The 20,341-nt window shown below is 37.6% G+C and overlaps 1 protein-coding gene across 3 annotated transcripts in view; it reads left to right on the top strand.

Moving 5' to 3' along the window:
- The window catches only part of SPATA6 (spermatogenesis associated 6), a 42,867-nt gene extending 22,948 nt beyond the window's left edge, over positions 1-19,919 (top strand). For 2 of the 3 annotated variants that reach the window (XM_067001691.1, XM_048062136.2), the window contains exons 11-13: positions 7,237-7,336; positions 10,052-10,140; positions 13,873-19,919. In XM_067001691.1, coding sequence (XP_066857792.1) covers positions 7,237-7,336; positions 10,052-10,140; positions 13,873-14,053 — 370 coding nt within the window. In that variant the 3' untranslated portion in view covers positions 14,054-19,919. Of the gene's footprint in view, positions 1-3,459; positions 3,595-7,236; positions 7,337-10,051; positions 10,141-13,872 lie in introns of those variants that run through there. The other variant, XM_067001692.1, reaches the window with a different exon arrangement.
- Positions 19,920-20,341: the final 422 nt, after the last annotated feature.

Here is a 20,341-nt window from a genome sequence, read left to right as displayed (position 1 = left end):
TCTTGCTTTTTCTCATTACCAGCCCCTCTCCAGAAGAGATTTGTGCTCTTGTGAAGCTGTTTTTTCTTATTATTAGAACAAATGCTCTCAGCTCTTCAAGGATGTAACATCTTTTTATGTGAGCATTTACTTTTGTCATCAAAAAAATTTCAAAATAAGAAAGTAAAGGGCATAGTCTAAAAAATTTGATCCTTGTGTCCATGCTGCTGAGATAACGATGGATTTAGTTGACTGTATACAGAGACTTGTAGCTGGAATGACAAGCAAGGATCAGAGGTCAGTGTTTGGAAATGCATGCAAATGTTGCTGTTCAGATCATAGAAATGCAGAGAAAATCAGTACTACTGAAACTATAGCAGTGTTAGTGTATTTGTGAGAATAGTCTTATCTCACAGTGATTTGGGGTTTATTTCCTCAATTTTGTTTTCAATTGCAAAGACAAATAGCTTAGCATATAAAAGCTATTTTTTAATGCTGATGAACCCATAGTATAAAACTTGACTCCACACCCCGACCCTTTTTCCTTTTTTTCTTCTCCGTTTTTAAAAGGAAGTGGTATGAAGTGAGTGTCTGGCATCTTGGGAGTGCTTCCCCAGAACACTGCTAAGTCCCCAGAACAGTCACTAAGTCACTGCGATACCTTTCAGTGATATAGAAATTGGGATCTTGCATAAGGTCTTGTGAACACTTATGAATCCTCTGTAGCAGTTTCCGTTCCCTTTCTGTGAGCCTGCTAGAGAGACCACAAACCACTCTTGCCTCTTCCACTGGATTTGAGCCAGAAGTAGAACTATAAACAGTTCTATTGTTGGACAAGGCAGCAAAGTTTTGAATATTTATTTTTCATATTTTATTTTTCCTTTTTTTGTTATTTATGTCACCTAAGGAAATCACTTACTGTGTGCAAACTGACTCTAAACAGAATGATGCAGCTGTGCGACTACAGTTTCTATTTTGATTCTACCTCCTCTGCAGAGCAGTGATGCATGTGTGCTCTTTCGTTCCTGTCCATGACGTCTGGCTGGCTTCAGTCAAGGCAGTTAATGTTGCTTGCCCCCAAAGACTGGTTGGTTTTGCATAAATAAGTATCCTATATGCTTTGTGAAAGAGCATTAGGGCTGTGTTCTCTCAATGCTGTTGCAGGAAAGGAAAATTCAACTTCAGTCCTTGTTTTCATAGTGCATGTATATTCTTACATACTCCTAGAAGAGATGATGTTTTTCTTTGGGACTTACAAGCTAAGCCTTCCTTGCAGCACTGAAATCTGCAGCAGAATACAAAGCTGAAGTCATCTTTCTGTAAAGAAAAGAAACAGTGAAGTGGATTCTGTAAGCTAATGACAGAAGTCCTCTAATGGAGCTATCTCTGCTGGCACAAGAGAAATCCTATTCACAAGAGACTATGCCAATCAGAGCAGTATTTGACCATTTCTGTTATGTTGAGAGGCAAAGCTACTTATGTGTTTGGGAGCAATGGGTTCTTTTTCCTACTCTGGACATGGCAGGCTTTTGATTTTAGTTTTTATTATTGATTTGAAGAGTAATCGCTTCTAGAGTTAAGTCTATCTCAATGTCTTTTTAATGTTCTCCTGGTTGTACTGCTGAAATGTGATCTTACCTCCTATAAAATTTAACAAAAGTCTAAGTTCTGTTTGAAGTAAGACAGGTTAACTGTGAATCAGATACCCTTCTGTAACATCCCTGCGTTGTTTTACTACCATCTTTTTGTATTATCTTTTTCCAAGTAGTAGGGAAATATCAGCATGAAGTTAGATATTACTAATGAAAGACTAAATTCTACATAAAGTCCTTGAAAATTCCAGTTATCAGAAGCTTTGGCTTCAAAGATCTTGAAATGTCACTCGAGGATCTTGGTTACTAGTTTCATTGCATAGCAAAATCCAGACCACAGGTAGTTCACCCAATATTTTAGAAGGTGGAATGCATCCAAAGACAGGGTTAACTTCTGTGAGAATACACGTTTAAGTTCTGAGAACTTTCTACTATAAAGTGGAACAAAAAAAAATCAGCAGACTTTTCAGAAAAAGGCTTGCTCTAAGGAGAAACTGCAACCAGGTTTCCTATCTTGTTTTAGCTATTTAAATCTCATTATTTTGGAACTTTTGGAATTTCATTTGGTAGTAAGGTGGTTCTTGAATCTTCTGTGTTTATCATTCTTACCTCTTGAGGAAGTTTACTTATTTTGCCTTCTCTAAGTTGATCTCTGGAAGCAGAACTTGAAGATCAGTTACTTCATGGCATATTCTGCAGACTGAGTAGTACATAAGCCTCGTTTTGTATTTTTGACCAGCTTCTCTACTATTTGTCATCTTCATTGGTTGATTTTGCAGCAGCAGTAGGTAAATTTGAAACTGATTGCTGTCAAAGCTTTTTTGTGTATAAATGAATAAATTCAGAGAAGATAGCGTAATCTGAAAGCTTCCAAGGAGTACAAGAAAGTGCCAACCAGTTCTGACGTGCTAAACATTTAGTACAAGAATGACTTGAACTTTTGTTGGGGAACTACTCAGTTAGATATTGGGCCTTCCTTGAAATCTCAGAAGCTTTCTACCCCTTGGGATTCATGTTATACATGAGGATGATTTATTCTGCCTTAGTTTTAAGGGCTAGATGTAAAATTTAGGGGGAGAAAAGAAAGCATTTGTGCATTTTGAAGCTCTTCACTGCAAATGTCTGTGGTGCTTCAAGGCCTACCAGTAAACAGGGCTTTTGAATATAAGAGAAATTATTTAGAAAGGATGAGGTATTTTTACCTTTTTTTTTAATTTCTTACTGAAAATGAAGAGTGATTGAGCACAGACAGACTGTCAACTACTGCTTCCAAATGTTTAAGCTGTTGTTCTTTGATTTGAGGCCTTGGCTCTATGTAACTGTTTCTGCTTCATAGTAAGTACCCTGGCATTGTGGAAGCAGCATATTTCCTCCTCTTCAAATATTGTGAGCATGTAAGGATTTTCATGTTGTTACATTTTCATTACAATTCACAGAACAGTATGTACCAATATAGTCTATAAAGCACTTCTGTGCCAGTATAGTTGTGTTTACACTAAGGTTTATAGCCATCAGATATTTTCAGAGAAGGCAAAACAAAAGTGCAACCTCTATCAAGTAGACCAGTAAAACACATTAAGTGTAGCTCAGCCTTTGTATTGTGCCTCTGTTCCAGACCACTGTATACTAAGAACCATGTGTATCTTACAGATTACTACTTCATGTCCTTTTAAGTGAAATAAATTCTTCACTTACTTTGCAAGCTGTATAAACACCTACTTGGATATAAAATCTATGACTTTTTTTGCATTTCAGAGTTAATTATATTTGAGTTTCCTGAAAATTTCTCTAAGTTCTTGTAGGTTGTTTTATTTTGTAGTTGTTGGCTTTTTTTTGTACTTAGCTTGAGTTATTTCTTTCTCTCCCTTCCCCTTGCCCCCAATTACAGTGGCGTCCTCTCCAATTGTGAAGCTGGTACTACAGTACTTCATTGATTTCTGTCCTCTGGTAGTTTGTCCTTGTATGTGGTTTTGCTCAGCGTGAAGTCTGTGTCTTTGAAGCTGATGAATTCTTCATGGAGGCCACATGCACAGAGCTGTTCACAAGGCTAGGAGGTGTGATGGTGGGGGAAGGGGTCACGATAGGCATTGCAAATATTCTGCAGCGGGCTTTTGCATTAATTCTACTGATATGAAATGTATTAGTATCTCCTGCTGAAATGTGATATTAACATTTTCACTACGTGCAAGTGAATGATTGGATTGTCTGACATTTGAAAATTCCTATTTATTACTGCTCTCAAGTATGCAAGCTGCTGTTTAACTAGAGTATATGGCTGGATGTATCCTGTTTGTATTTCTAATGGAGTATTTCATCCTAATGGATAAAATTATATGCAAAAATAGCTTTGATCTTTAGCACAAGATCTAGACTGTGCTTGGCTGCTTTTTTTCTATCAAGGTAGATGTTGTCTGCATGACCTTAAAAAAAAAAAAAAATCCTTATCTCATAAAGAAAATAAATGCTTTTAGTCACATTACAAGGGAAAATGGTTCTGTTTCCTTGATCGTACTTGACACAACATCTTTGAAATTAATCTTGAGAAGTTCTCTGATTGATCTGGCTTTTTCTAGGTCACTGAGCTATATTTCCAAAGTGTTTATACAATCTATTGGAATCAATAAACAATTTAAACTGATGTAACTGCAGAATGTTTGCAAGTCCCAGGGAAAATTGGAAGTATGACAAAGAATACAGCTGTAGAAGTTTATTTCGTTTATCAGGACAAACAGTCATTGAAATGAAATGACTTTCCTTTCAACATTGCAATACAATACTGACACCTTAATCACATAAATAAATGGCTAGTCATTTTAAAAACACATTATTGGTCATTTTAGGCAAATAGAATCCCTTTATTTATAGTTTAGGAAGCTGTGCTTTAAAGCTTCTTTTATAAAACATTTCCAATGGGGGAGTTAGCATATCATAAAAAGGTTTCACTTCAGATTATGGGTGTTGCATTTCAAGGCAGGATTTTATGTTAGTGTGCATTTTGGTGGATGTAAATATTAACGTTATGACTTTAAATGTGACTAAAACTTAATAGTTATTACTAAAATTAGACAATGACAATACTAGCAAAACTAATTAAAAATAAGCTGATGCTGTTTTTAATCATACTTAAGGTTTGGGTTTTTTTTGTAAATTAAGTTTGGGATATGTGTGTGAGTGGCTAACATTTGTTATACCACAGCGCACACTAGTGGATTGATCAATAAAATCACCTGGAGAAATAAATCTAATAGTTCTTGATTTAAGTATTTAAATTTTCTTCTTGCAGACATGGTCAGATATTTTCTAAATTAATACAATAGCAAGCTTGGGTTTTCGTTTTTTCGAAAGTAAATACATGTGTCTCCAAGGATATTTGTAAATTTAAGATTAATATCAATGATCTGAAATCTTACATAGGAATTTCATAAAATTTATTTCCCCATGGCAATCTATTCCAAATTCTCAGCTCCAGCAACCTGAATGTTGGAAGAACAGCAGCTGCTGTATAAATAAGAGGAAAATGCCATAAATTCTAGAGTTACAGAGTCTAGCTTTTGTTTGTTAAATGGGAAGTGACTCCCTATTACTGCACCTAGAATGCAGATTTTTAAACACGCATTTCAGAATTTCCTTAGTGTTGTTGTTTGTAAGGGCCAATAGGACATCTTAAGATGTTTTTTGGAGTTTTTTGATGCCTGCCTGATATGATTTATTCTAAGTAGTGTGTTTTAGCAGGCATGCAGGGTTTGGTGGTTTCTTTTTTTTGTTTGTTTGTTTTTCAAAAACTGCCAGTGATACAGCACTTGCCTTGTAATGCTGTACATCAAACTGTGTTTGACTGTGTTAAGGAAATAAATGTTCCTGCCTGCTTAAGTGGTTTAGACCTCTCTCTTTAAAGACAGTGCTTTTCTCCCTTAACAGAAATTCACAAACCACTTTCTTTTAGGAAAAATTATGTGAGATCTTTTAATGCAACAGATCGTTAGATTCTAGTATGCGAAAGAATTGAACAATATGGATTTGCCATACGTGCTGTTGGGTTTTAAATTAATTGTAAATGTTCAGGATTCTAATATGAATGTTTATCTGTGGATCATTACAGGCAAGGATTTTCACAAAGCTGGCTATAACAGCAATGTTAAATGTCATTAGAAGTATGGAAAATACATCCTCCTATAGATTATATGATTCATTCTTCCAATATTGTGCCATTTATTGGCATCCTTTCTTGGAAAAAAAAAAAAAACAGAAGCATTCAGAAATGGATGATTTGATTTAAGGAAACTCATAAATGGGCTGAAAATATTGGGGTTGTTTAGAATAGAGAGAGAGATTTTGGAAAGGTAAGCAATAATAAATGAGTCTGTGTAAGTTAATTATGTACAGGAAAATAGAAGAAGCTTGTGTGAAAGCAGAGAACTACTCACTTTCTGGTCGCATTTTTATCCCTCTGATAACAGAAGGAATAATCTGAAAGATTTTGAGGTGCTCCCAGCCCTGCCTGTATTATTCAAGTCAGCCTGGCACTTCACATTTTCTAGATCATGTTTCCATTACTTTTCACGTTGCCAAGTAACACATTTTGGACTGAGACTTTCAATGTGTATTTGGGTTGTCCTTTTTGGAAAGAACTGCACTGTTTCTTAGTTGTATTGAGATTTCTGGAAGTTAGATGAAGGTAAACTAAGCTTTATCTGATCAGGCTGGGATTTTCAGAGAGAGGAGAGGGTCAGGGAATGTGATAAACTGGAGAGAAAAGGTCAGAAGGCAGTTTCAGTCCCACAAACCCCTCCAGAGCCCCGTGTAGATTCAGGGTTCAGAGTCGTGATGTTTCTCTGCTGCACTGAATTTGTGAAGCCAACTATTAAAGAATGTCCCTGTTTCTTGTGCTCATAATCCACCCAGAGTACGGCCACCAGTCTTGCCGCTGGGTGTTTTTCCATTAGATCAAATTACAGAATCTGGGGCTGATCTACAGCTGGCTGCTTGGCTAGTGACCCATATATATCTTAGCATGAGTTTTAATAAAAAACATGTCACGACTTTTTATTTTCTTCGTGCAAATCAGCTTCTTGGATGTTAGGAAACATTGAAATGAAGATGCACATTCTTGATTTAGTGCCCTGTTTCTGTTCACTCTGATGAAAAGTTTACTTACACAGTCTCACGCTCCCTTTTCACAAAGATTGTGACTTGCTGTTTTTGAACTCCATAGCCTTTCCTATTTGCACACATTGGGGTTATCTTCCTGTTGATTTATTTCAGTGAAAAGAATTTCATGTGTGTAATACTTCCTTTAAAAAGAGAAAAATGAAGCCTGATCACTGGGAATAGAATAACTGTATAGCTTTTCTGTTCTGTAGGGACAATACAGACATTACAGAAATATTACTCAAGTTACAAAATCATCAACATTTTCTGTGCTTTGTATCTTATGCTGGAATTGTGGATGCATGTTGTTTATGCAGTGCTTCGAAATGTTTCTTTACGTGTACCCCAGAGGAGAAAAAGAATCAAATCCAGACATTGTATATGTTCCAAATAGACGGAAGTAATGCATGCTTCATAATTTTAAAAAAAAAAAAAAAAAATCAGTGAAAAGCAAGTTGGAGCTTTTCAACAAGGAAATATTTCTTCTTTTTGTTTGTTTTTCCTCTTCCTCTTGCAGATTTAACTCTGGATGTCCTCCACCAGCAAATGGAGATGAGATCCATAAAAGAGTGAAAAATATTTTAAGGACACACAGTGCTAGACAGCGCCTAGTATTTGTAAGTTTGACTCAAACTAAATATTTTCTTTCTCCAAGATGGTTGAGGAAGACAGTTGTGCTTACAGTCTTGGATCTGTTCTGATGTCTTTTGAGGCAAACTTCATTGTAGAAATGCGGATTCAGTACATAAGCTGAACTTTTTCATGCTGGTTTCAGTAGCCTCCTTATGCGGAGCCTTTGGAGACAGGTGGCCTCCTCATAGGGTATAGAGGACAATTAAATTTTCTTTTTATCTGGTTCCCCTGCTTTCAGTTTAACCAAAAAATATGTTGGAGATCTATTAAAGAACATGAAGGGCTTGACATGTTGTGCAGCTGCACATCAACAGCTGCTTGTGTCCAGCTGTTGGAGAGCTAATATTATGCTTCAGATGCGTGCTTTTTTTTCCCTCCTAATTATGTGGCTTTCGATGAAATCTAATGAGGCCATGCCTGGGACCAGAATATTTTGTCCTTGAGGAATTTTGAAGTGTAATTTTAGTCAGATAGCAGTTTTTGCTACTGTGATTTTGAGAAACTCAGTTGTGGCACGGTATCTCCCTGAGCAAAGCATTGTACAAATTGAATGACAGGATTGTCTGTCTGCAGAGAACTTAGGGTCTTAAGTGTGAGAGGAGGTAAAGGAAAGGTAAGGTAAAAGGATATAAGGATGAGAGTAGGTAAGATTAAGATAAGGAGCTCTGATGAAATTATTATTTTTGTCTGACAATCTACCACACTGATGTTATTGATCGGTTCAAAGAGAGATGAGTTACTCAAAGTGGGGAAAGATCTTTTTTGCTTCAGTTTCTCCTTGTAGAAAAAGGAGTGTTGACAGAAATCTGCCTTCAAAAGTTGCTGCAGTTTTAAGTCGATATCGTCCCCAACTGTCCACCTTACCCCTCTGCCAGAGTTTACTACGTCTGTGGGAAGTGTGATGAAGAGTGTGAGAGCCTTGCCCACCCCACCTCAAGGTTCAATGCAGAAGAAGTAGGTGTAACACTAATTTGCTGATGTTTGAACTGTACTAGCTGGAATGCAATGACTTCAGTGACTACAGTAAACTCTTGGCAGAGGGCTGGGGCAGTAAAAGAAGGTTATCTTAGTCCGCTGCTGCGTGATATACTGAAGAACCTTGGCTCTGAATTTCCCAATTTAGTTAGTTAGTTAAAATCAGGTCTACTTCCACTGAGTACTGTAAAATACGCCAAGATTGTGTTGGGCTTCCCCAGAAGGCCCAAAATCCAGGCTGCGTTGTTACACAGTGGATGAATGAGGTAAATGGGTCATCTTGAAAGTGAGGGAGTAGCAAAGGAAGTGCACACAATGGGGTGAGTAGATTTTTGGCTCCACTTTGGATCCTCGTCCAAACTTTGAGAGTTTACAAAGCATCTCTTACTCTTTTCTATTCCAAAGAACATAATGCTAAACAACCATTCCCAGAAGCATCCATCCGTGTTTTCCAAAATTCAGTTTCCATAGTGCTCTGTAAAAACAGCGTGACTGGAGCTCTGCTGCAGATTCCTTAGGGTGTCCACTGTAGCTTTCCAATGTGACATTCTGACAGTATCATAATGTTTCCATCGTTCTTTGCTTTCCAGAACATAATTTGCCTCAGGCAAATTCTGCAGAGTTTTATTTACCACTGTACCCCATTTCCTCTACTCGGTGCTTTATAGTCTGTGACTGTTGAAGGAAGAGAGTTTTCCTGTTTACAAACACATATTACCTTTGTATTTCACCACAATAAATTGTTAGGTTTTTCCACATCCATGCTCCTGCTATGCACCTTGTTCTGCATCTTATTGCCATCTACCACTGACTTTACTGTCTTTTCTTCAAGTTTTGTGTTACCAACAAGTTTCATTATTTTAACTTACTTTTTTCCAGTTATTTGTGATGTAGTATGAAAGACGATTTTGTTTACTAATCTTTGCAGCTATTAGCTTCTGCTAAAAGCATCACTTAATACCATCTCTGACGTAGTGTCTTTGCCCTCCGCAGTAATGTGAGTGTGGTTGAGTGTGGATGGAATTTCTACCATCCTGTCTCAGGTGGGCAACTGGCTTGCTTCAAATGAAGTGTTTCGTTCCATGTTTACCTAAGAGGCCAAATGTGGGTTTATTAATATCTAGATAGTATTTTGAAGGTCAGATTGCTTCTTAGCAACCGTTAAGAATACCACTGAAAGATCCTTAGATATATTTTTAAAACTTATTTTTAATGTTGGGTAAGCATGTTCTTAGCCCTGTGTATGGAATGGATGTATTTGGATGGATAGAAACGTTTCTACTTGGTAAAATCCAGGACGTAGGTAACAGTAGCTCATTACAAAAGTAGTTAATTCATTAGGGTTCTTTTTTGGTTCTTTTTTTCCCCATCTTCTACAAGAAACAAAGTAAAGCAGTGAGCAACAGGTTTCATAGTATTTAACCAACATGTTTTGGGGGATTATTGAAGCTTATGCTGTCTGCATGGTTCTTTAGATCTACAATGTCTAGAAATTCTTTCCAGTTTATTACCTGAAAAATATTAGCTGAGTTGTGCTGAACTTAATTAAAAGTGTTCATAAATGGCATTTGGCTCATTACACTTTGTCCCTTTCTCCCCCAAGAAATGTAAGCACTTTAATAGTTTTCTAAGTGGAAAGAATGTATTTTTGAAATGAGATCATTGTAATCAGAAACCAAGGTAATGAGAATTTGATTTTCTGGTGTGCTTTTTTTTTTTTTTAGAATGAAAGTAACTCATCACAAGGAGACTTGACTAAGACAAGAGACTCTTCTCATAAAGCGCATTTATCCATGAGTGAACTGCAGAGCAGGTATGGAGTTTCTCTCTGACCAAGAGAGAACAGTCATACTCACGATATTGCCCTTTAAATTTAGCTAAAAATTTCTTTTCCTATTTTGAGCTATGTGTTATATTGCACTGGGAAAAGGCTTCCGTAGGAGTTAGTCCTAGCAAGCTTTTTCACCTAAAAGCAAAATACAGTTAATTATCATCATACCTTTCATGGTGTTTGGAACTGTGTCAGTATAGTCTTCATAAAATTCTGATTTTAGAGCTGGGCTTGGTCATAAAAATGATCCGTGGGCAGTAGTTGTTGGATTTTATAAGCCAGAGAGTAAATGTAACTTTAAAAATATCTATTTGATGATCTTTCCTTAAAATTATGGGAATGCAAAAATAAATTGAAACTTATTTCATAATAAGGCTTTTGGGTGAGTTTTTTTTTTCCAAAAAACATGCTGGAAAAGAGAAGCATCTTAAAAAAAAAAAAAAAAGGCACTGCAAATGCATAGAATGGTCTAGTGATTCGGTGTGTCATACTTCAGAAGACATTTTGAAAACCTTGTTTATATAAATTAATTATTGTGTGTGCTCCTCACATATATATCTAGGTTTTCATTTGAATATTTTACTTAAGACACTGATTGTTTTGGTATTTGAGAACTTCTGCAATAGAAGTTATCAGTCCTGATGTTCTCTATGTACATGCACAGTATTTTGTAGAACATTCTGGATACTTCTTGGAAGAAAGATACGAAGCAATGCAAAGCATTTAGGGTTGTATGGATTTTCTGTTTTTCTTTATATTAAGACAAAGTCCTAGAAATGTGGTGCTAAATTAGAGATTGCTTGACATTAAAAAAAAAAAAAGCTTATTTAAATAATTAGTGATGCAATATTTTGTAACATAGGCTTCCCAAATCACCACTGTATACCACCAAAAAGAGGGTTAGTTCAGTATGCATAGCATAGTGAACTTCTACTTGAGATTAGTAAACTCCAAAGAGTTCATCTATTTGTTGGCTCTTTTTTTTAATTCCTGTAATTTGTGGTCACTGCTGTTCAAGGGATCTAGTAAGTCTTAGATTCTTGCATGAACGTGGAGTTGCTACTGAAGTTGTTAGTGTTTCTGTACCTGTGCTCACTCCTGTACTCTGCATGTAGCCTTTTTGCTACCTTATCCTTTGTCCTGACAGCTGCTGCAATTAAATTGTGTAGGAGATGTTTCTGAGAGAGAAAGTGCAAGTTTGTGTTTTGAGGCAGCTTTGGGAGTTTGAGATTGATGCTGAGACTGCAGACTATGAAAAAAGAAGAAACAAATCCTAATACTAGAGAATCAAGAAGTGATGGGGATATAAAATGTGGCACTCAGCTTGGGAAAGGACCGGTCCTTGGGTTTAGAGGCCGGCAGTACTAATCCCATTCACTGAAGGGTGAGAAATAAAAAGACTCAAGGACAGTCTGATTGCCAAGTGTTTGCCACAGTGCTCATAAACAGAATACAAGGACAGAGAAAGAGTTCATAGAAGGACATGGTACTGTCAACCAAATGTTGGCAGTAAAGCAGATGATTGAAAACCACTGGGAGCAAGGAAAAGGTCCGTGTTTTGTGAAATATTTAGTATATGATTCACTCAGAAAAGAACTTCTGGGACTCTTAAAGGAGATGTATGATGGAACAAAAGCATATGACAGGTATTTCAGAGCAGGGAGTTGCGTGCAGAAATCCTGCTGTTAATATGATTTGTGAGTGTAATTCCCGGATTGCTTAGCTCAGGTTGTCGGTTGGTTTCCAGTTGAGATAGGAGAGGGACTCTTCTCTAGGTTGGTTGTATCTGTGTCCACACCAGTGCTAAGCATCTCACGTGCAAGGTCTGGCTAATGGGAAGTGCATGCACACACACGCACTTAATTCTTTTTCGGAAACAGAATAAGGAATTTGTGAAAGTTGCTATTGTTCTTTGAAGCTTTCTTTTACTGCAGTCCTAAGTGGTTGGGTTTTGAGTGTCTCTATGTAGATTCTGCTTTTAGTAGAGGAAAATGAAAGTACAAAGCTCAATACAGGAAATGGATTCTAAGAAAAATGATGTAAAGCTGCTTATTGTATAGTTGCAAGTGCTGTTCCCAGTGCCATGCTTATTTGTTGGACTGAGAATTCTCAGTCAGAACTGAGGTAACGCAGACCGCCAAAAGGAGGTGGTAAAAGTTCAACTGTTGATGGGTCTCCAGAGTTTTGACTTGTCTACACTTAACACAGACCTACATAACTTTTCTATTGATTTTGCTGTTTGGTAGGTTGGTTTCATTGTGTCCAAACTGTAGAGCACAGATCACCCTCTCCAGGATGATAAGCAGGTTTAAATTTTCCTCATGCTGTTGACTGACTTAAAATGTTGGGACTTTATTTTTATTTTTTGAAAAAAAGCATGAAGGTGACCTTTCTTCCTCTTCGATATTGGAGTCACTTAGAGATTTTTGTTGTTTTATGTGGTATAGATTGATATGACCATAATACTACTTTTGTTTTCTATGGGAGAGAGAATCTTGGAAATGTGAGTTTAAAAAAATGATAATGCTGATTTTCCTTTTCTTACCTCACCATTTTCCCTTCTTAAAATGAAAACCTTATGCTTTAATGCAGCTAGCTGCAAGTATATTTGTGCGTCCTCTGACACAAGCATTCCTTCTTGTCATGCATGTTTATTGATATGAACTTGAGGACAAAGTTTTGAGGATTGGTTTGACCATAGTAGATTAATAAATGATATGTATATAACAAAATGTAAAACTTCTCTGTGAAATGTATTTCATTTCCTAAGGGAAGATGGTCACCATAAGCTTCACATTTCCAGTTTCTTTTTGCAGACTTAAGAGCCTTTGTGAAAGGCTGAAGATAACTCAGTTCTAATCTTTAAGTGTCATAGGTGCCTAAGTCTCCAAGGAAATGTGAAAAATGTCACTTTAGTAGTCATTTTCTGCTGATGATTTTTCATCTGTTTGTTTCATGCTTTATTACAGTAAAATAACTCCTTTTGTTATATAACACAATCTTTTTCTTTGAAAGTCTCAAGAGAAGCAAACAATCATGAAGTTTAGCTATACATACTTCAGATTTGGCAGTGTTTTGCAATGATTTTCAGAGAATAAATTTCACTTCATAGATAAAGGAAATAATATCTCAAAGCAACTAAACTATGAGACTGTGTTTGGTATTAAAACAGTGACACATAAGATGGGGTGGGGAAGGAACACTCGATTGCCATTATATCATAATGTATCTCATAGAATACTTAATCCAAGATGCTTCCGATAGAACACTTTACAGCTGCAACCACAGTAATTTAATATACCTCTGATAGATTGTCTTCGTATTGAAATAGCTGCTTGTGGTTACGTTTTGACCTTCAAAGGACACAGAAATCCTACTGTGTTGCTCTTGCATAGGCTCAGTGCCTAGTCACACTGCCTGTCAAAATACAGCAAAATGACTGCATGCTCTTTTAGAATTAATTCTGTTTCTATTTGGGAGGTATTACCAAGTCCACAAGGATAGGTGGGGGAGAATGTGTGAATGAATAACGTAGGGTGGGCTTCCCATTTCTTAGATGTAGTTGCAGTGCAGTTTTTGTTTCTGCCTGTGAAAGGTAATCTGTGGTTAGCAGCTTCACATTTGGATTTCTGCTTCTGCATTTGGATTTGTACTTCTGTTTCCTCTTATTTATCTTTATTTGATCATTATTTCATATCTTCTTTGTGTTGACAGTTCACCAGTGCAGCGGAACACCACTGTTCACTTGGATAACGGTGAATACTGGTCCAGTCGTGCAGCTGTATACAAAGGGAAGTCTCACAGAGCAATCTTTGAAGACAGTCTCGAGAAAATATATAGAAACATGTACCGAAAAGCTTCTGGCACTGTTTCAGACCAAAAACCACACTCCTGATAGCAATCTAGCTGGAAATGCACAGTACACAATGTTGATATTTCTTACGAAGACAATTTTTATGTGACAAATATTTGTACTCTATTTTTAAGGTATAATTATGGCTAGGCAGGATTTTGGAGAAATGGGGTTTTGGCCTGAGTTGCCAAATGAATGCTATTAGCAGAACCACACACGCCCCACTCCACCCCATGCACCACTATCAGGAGCAACACCTCCCCCTAAAAAAAAAAAAAAGTACTAAGCCCCTCCACAGTTAATTAAGATGGTGTTGCTCCTTTGAGACTATCAGAAAATAGTCATTTGAAGACAAATAGGTCTGCTGGATATTCCTGTCTGACATAAGTCAGGTTTCAGCTGCAGTCAATTATTATTTAAATAATTAAATCTATTTAGTAACATAAATAGAATTGGTTGAAGAAGCAATATGTCCTAGTGTTCAGAGAGGGTGTCTGAGGGGGAGGCAAATGCAAGTGTTGATATAAAAGCGTCTGCTCTGGGAAAGAGGGAATTGGAATGGTTTTCTAGAAAATTGGGTTTGGATTGTTTATTTTTGAGAAAAGCAGAAAGAAAACGGATACTGACCTACAGACATGCTTTCAAAGTAGTTTCAAGCACCTTTAATCACAAATTTTCAAATAATGTCAAATTTTAAAAGAAACCCACCTAGATCTTTGTATCAGAAGAAAAGTTGTCTTCACATACCCTACGTGTTTGAAAGTTTCCAGGTTTTCTTGAGTGCAGTCATGATATTTACCATTATACTTGTAATTTTTAAAAATACAAATAGGAAATGAGTGGGGAGGGGGAAAGACTGGAGCTAGTCAGCAAGCTTGTATATCCAGTACAGGCTTTCTGAAGTTCCTGCATCACAATCCCACCTAATTTGGAGCCTGTCCTTCCCAGCCTGCTGGGATCCTGTTGGCAAAAATCGCATCCTTTTTGCTAAAGGCCACCAAATGTTCATCAGCGGTTCAATGCTTTCCCCAGGGATGGAACCTTTTCAGCCTTGCATTGAACAGATCCCACATTAGCAGACCAGGGCAAATTGCCCATCTATTGAAAAGCAGAATGTTTTAAAAGGGCAAGTGTGTCCATCTCCTGCTTCTTTTTAGAATCGGGGGGAAAAAACAAATGCATATTCTGGCTCCTTCGCTGACTGAGCGAACAGATTCAGTTACACCAATGCCATATTACCTGTTAGGATTGGATAAAGCTTGCAGTACAGATGGCAGAACATCTGACTGTAACCTGCCAGCATGCAAAGATAAACAAAAAGTTGGTCTACTCTGCCTTCCATCCTTTAATGCTGCGACAACATAATTGATTTGAGAAAGCAGTTGGTGAGCAATTATGCTAGTGGGAAAGCACGTTGAAAGGCTGTGTGCTTCTGTTTCAGGAAAGGGGACTCTCAGAGGAAGTGTCTTCCATATAGACATTTCTATTCCTTGTAGCAGTTAAAGCAGTTGAAGTGGATTAACACTGATAACTTCCTGTCCCTGATGCCATTTAGCACATTACTGCTTTCAAAGGGCATTAGCTGCACAGTCTTATGGATAAGTGTTGAGGCACTCTATGAAGTGGTATACCTTTTTTGCAGATTTGCAAAATAAAACTTAACCAAGCCATGCTGCTGAAGGCATGATGGCTGTAGAGCATTGTGCTACCAGTACCTGGTATGCATTCATTAGTATGTTCCTGCTCTTTAGTAGTCCATAAAGGAATAGTTTTTCTTGCTGCTCATGAAAATAAATATATCCAAATGGTTCCTAAATAGGCACAGAATATTCTAAGAGATAGAACTTTCCAACCTTTTAGCTTAAAATGAAAATCTGAAATCTGAAAGTTGCTGCAGTTCCCTGTATGTGTCTGAGCCTTAAAGATTTGCTGTTCTTCTCATGGTGACCCAGTTTTCATTCAATATTATCTGTGTTTGCCCTTGCTGGTGTCACAGCTTAATGAAAGTTACTGTCTTCTGCAGGATGGCTCTCCCCTTTGGCCTCATCTCATTCTATGATACAGAAGTACTGTTTGTTTTTTCCCTCCCCAGCAATCCAGCATTGCAAACTTTAGTCCCATTAGCTCAATGTGTAGGAGGCTGAATGCTGAAGCTTTGGGATTTTTTGCATGTGGATAAGTAAGGACATAAGTTGCCATGAATTCAAGACATGAGGAAGGGATGAGGGAGGTTGGAGGCAAATGTAGAAGACCAAGGTAAGATTTCAGAGGGGTCCAGAATCTGGGGAGTGTGTTTAATTCCCCTAACTAAAGAAGCAAAGCATACAGTAATATGGCAACCTTTCTTCTTCCATCAAAAGCTAAAACTAGATAGGAGTAAAAGAAGAAAGTGTCATATATTGAATTCTGACCAGTATGAATATTCTCACTGAAGCCTTTGAAGGCAGCATAGCAACAAATGAAGCAGATAGATTATCAGTGTCGTTGGCCCTGCTCCAGCTGCGGAGGGAGATGGTGTGTACATCGTTCTGAGTCAGCTGCAGCAAGATGTGTGTTTCTCTCTTGGGTCAGAGTCATTCCACAGCTTATATGCTCTGATACGGCACAGTGCTTTTCCAAGCACTGTGCTGGAAATCCAGTTAGTTAATGGAAAACTTTTCTATGAAATGTGACTTAAGTTCTGAAGTACACTATCTGTCCGTAAAATCTTCAGGCCACTTGGTTTTTTAAAGCTTTTGGCCCCTTCCCTGTTTCCTCAGCTACCTCTTCTATTAATACACATATAGCTCAAGTGCACTGAGCACTGCTGCTCCTTTGCTGCTGCAGTGTGTGGTAAGTATAGGTTCAGGCGGCAAAGCAGTGTAGTAATAAACTGTAATTGTTTAGTGCACCTTGCTTTCTAATACAATTTAAATCGCTTCTATCAAATGCACATTTCTAGGTTCCTGAGTGGAGTTTTAAATAGCATTTTTTTATGCTCATTCCTGTCTTTTTCCATCCACAAAGTGGTCTGTTAGTGACAGTGAGATGGCATAACTCCACACCCATCGTTTTACCTACTGAAGGAAAGCTACCTACTTGAGTCTAGCAATAATGGGCTAGATTAAGAGAGAATTAGTGTGCTTTCTATCAAGTCTCTCTTTCTATTGTCTTCCCCAAGCTATTACAACCCATGAGTATTTTCACCAAATGTTTTGCAGAATCCAGTGTTGCTTGCAGTATGCGATCTAATCAGTGTAATATTTTAATGACTTTCATTTTAATAAATCAGAGTCTGCTTCCAACTTGCTCCCTCTCCTCTCTCCTACAAATAACTTAATATAGCTTAGGACCTTGGGGTGGCTCAGTAGGCAGGTAGTTTGTCTACTCATTCGGTAGGATGCCAAATCCTTTGCTGAGTAGTAGTTGCTTTGGAAATCACTCAGTCATTGACCTGTTGTGGATTAAAGGCAAAAATGTCAAACTCTTTAACGATTTGCCTTATCAAAGTTTTCAACAAGAAGAAAGGAAGCTTAAATTGGTCCACTGGGGACAAGAGGCGTAGGGATGGATAGAGTAAGGAACAGCTTCGTGAGATAGATGGGCAGGAGTGTTCATACCCCAAATCTGAGAGGCTTAGACGATGAGGACTGCTCTTTAGACTGTGCATCGCGTTTGAATTTTACTATTGCTTAGGGGGTTGCCAAAATGGTGAGTGGAGAAAGAAATTACCTACAGAGGTTGGGAACCTGTTTTGGGGGTAAAATAACAGAACTACTACCTCTGATCAGTGTTAAATTAATAGTCTATGCTAAAATCCCTCTTATTGTTACCTCAGCTGTAAAATGGGGAGTTTGTGCTCTGCTGAAGCTTAACTAAATGCCTGTAAAGTGCTTTGGGATCCTGAAGTGAATGTTACAGAAATTATTTTGTGGAAGCCTGGCTGAAAAGTCCCATCTCATCTCCAGGTTACTAAAAGGACCTTATTTTAATTTTCCCAGTTTTATTATTTTTTAATTAGACAATTATTAAGCAAGTCTTAATCTTATCAAAATAGAAACCTGATAAATTTAGGAGACTATTGAAAAAGACAATGAACTGCTTTACTACATGTGCTTTCAGGAGTTTGTCTTCGCTGTGGATATCCTAACCAGCTTATGTCTCTTGGATGATCTTTGTTCATTATACTCATACTAACTGATCTTTGTTTGTTTGTAATCTTAATGCTTTAGCGCTTTCTTCTAAGTATGCTAACCAGCACTATTAACATCTATCGTGTTTTGTTCTCATCCTCTTCATAGGAAGTAAGGGGTGCAAAGGTGTGTACAACTTGACAACAGTGGAAGCGTTTCTGTGGTGTGTTGTAGGTTTGTCAGAGAAAGTAAGTTGGAAGGAGTCTCTGCCTTTTCAGTCTGTTTGCAAGGTATTATATAGTTCTGATCTTCCTGATTTTTAGAATTGAAAGTGTTTTCTGGAACACTGAACTATGCAACAAAATTCTTAGCTTCTTAACAGTGGCTGCTTGTATAAATCTTGTAATATGTAATGCCTTGGTCATAGGAAAGCCAACCATGATGTTAATTACTTCACTGTTACAGAGTGATCATTAACAGGATGCTGACAACATCTCAAGAGACTTAAGAGGAAAGAAATTCGGGGAAACTTTTAAATCAGTGAAAATTAGCTTCTTCACTGCTTAGTTGTAGTGAAAACAATTGAATCTAAGAGAGAACAGCATTTCTGTGGATTATCTTAAAAAGCTACCTCAGTGACAAAAATGATATCTGGTGTAGGTGATGGTCTCTGGTAGCAGCAGAGAACCAGTCTTTGCCCAGTTCCTTTGAGTTTCAACAAATAAACTAGTGTTGTGGGAAGTGACAAAGAGCATCTAATATCCTTGTTTCTGTTACATAGTGAATGATTAAACACAAACCCCAATGCTTTTTTGGTTTCTACTGCTTTGCCCATGGAATTCAAAACATTGTCAACCAAAACCCTTAGAAGTTGAGGCTGTAGCTCTGTTTGTTAGCAGTGTTGGCTTGCCAAAGACACGCAGTTTGTTCCTTATGTTTGTCTTCAGTGAGAAATTCTCTGAAGTACAGTGATAATTTGTCTGGATGACAACATGGAGGAACAGTAATCTTTCTCTTCGCTTTATCAGTGTGGAGATTTTTTTCATATTTCTGTTCAGTTCTGGGTAATTGTTTCTGACAGAGAGCTCTGCAGTCTGAGATGCGGAGATCTGGGCCATCTTCTCACCTCTTCAGGGGAGGGAGTTTGCTGTTGCCAAACAAGGTCTCGTTTGGTTCACAAGGATTTACGGAACCTGAGGATACAGCACAAAAGCTTTGTTCTACTATCAAACACTTGTGTAACCATGTAGCACAGATGCCAGGGAATGGACAGGACCACACGGGGTGGGGGTGGGAGGTTGAAAGTCGGGGTGGATTTGGGGAGCTGTTTGGTGAATGGCTTTCCATGGGTTATGGATTTGTTTACCATGAATTATCAGTGTACCCCACAACCTGTGAAACTTATAAATGTGTGTTGAAGTAACCAAAGCACCACTTATGTTGCTGAATGGTGGTAAATTCTAATGCTTATATTTGTATTGTTACACTGATTTCAATTTTGGGATGTTGAGTTAATTGTGTTGCTACTAAGACTATATGCATGAACTGCTTCATTCAGTACTCCAGTAGTAAACATTTGCTAAGAGGTTGCTTTCCCTGCTTGCCTTGTTTTCACCACAGTCATCTAGTGTTTACATACATTTTAGCCTCTGTGCCATTTTTGAAGGCTTTATTTGTCTCATTTACGTTTTTGGTTTGGATAATACTTAAATATGAAATCCATCTGTGAAACATATTGTATATTCACGTTGAGGGGTAAAACCAGTTTTTAATTAAAATTTTATACAGCGCTTGTATTTCACTTTGTCCTGTTTTATTATGAAACACTTCAATCTTCCTCCTAAAACACATATGTCTTGTGCGTTTCAAGATGTTCCTTGTTGCTCATGCAGAACCAGTTTCTGAGCTCTGTCAGCAGAGTGCCATATGTTCTGGGGTTCATTTAGCTTCTCTGGCGTTTGTGTAGGCAGCATATTGGATGTAGTGCAGCTAAGCTCTGCTCCATTCTTTTCTTTGTAAACTTGTCAAGAGATGAAAAAAGCAGGGAGAAGAAAACACTGAATAATACTTGAGTGATTTGAATTATCAATAAGTTATGGTAACTTGGCCAATCAAAACTGAGGTTTCTTGTGTACCTGAGGATTTTCCTTAAGTGTGGCTTATGCATAGCCTACAAAGTGATGCATCCCTCAGTGCTACCTGGTATTACACCCAAAAT

The sequence above is a fragment of the Anser cygnoides genome, chromosome 8 (assembly GCF_040182565.1).
Source record: "Anser cygnoides isolate HZ-2024a breed goose chromosome 8, Taihu_goose_T2T_genome, whole genome shotgun sequence".
Classification (NCBI taxonomy): Eukaryota; Metazoa; Chordata; class Aves; order Anseriformes; family Anatidae; genus Anser; species Anser cygnoides.
This window is presented reverse-complemented; position numbering and strand designations above follow the sequence as displayed.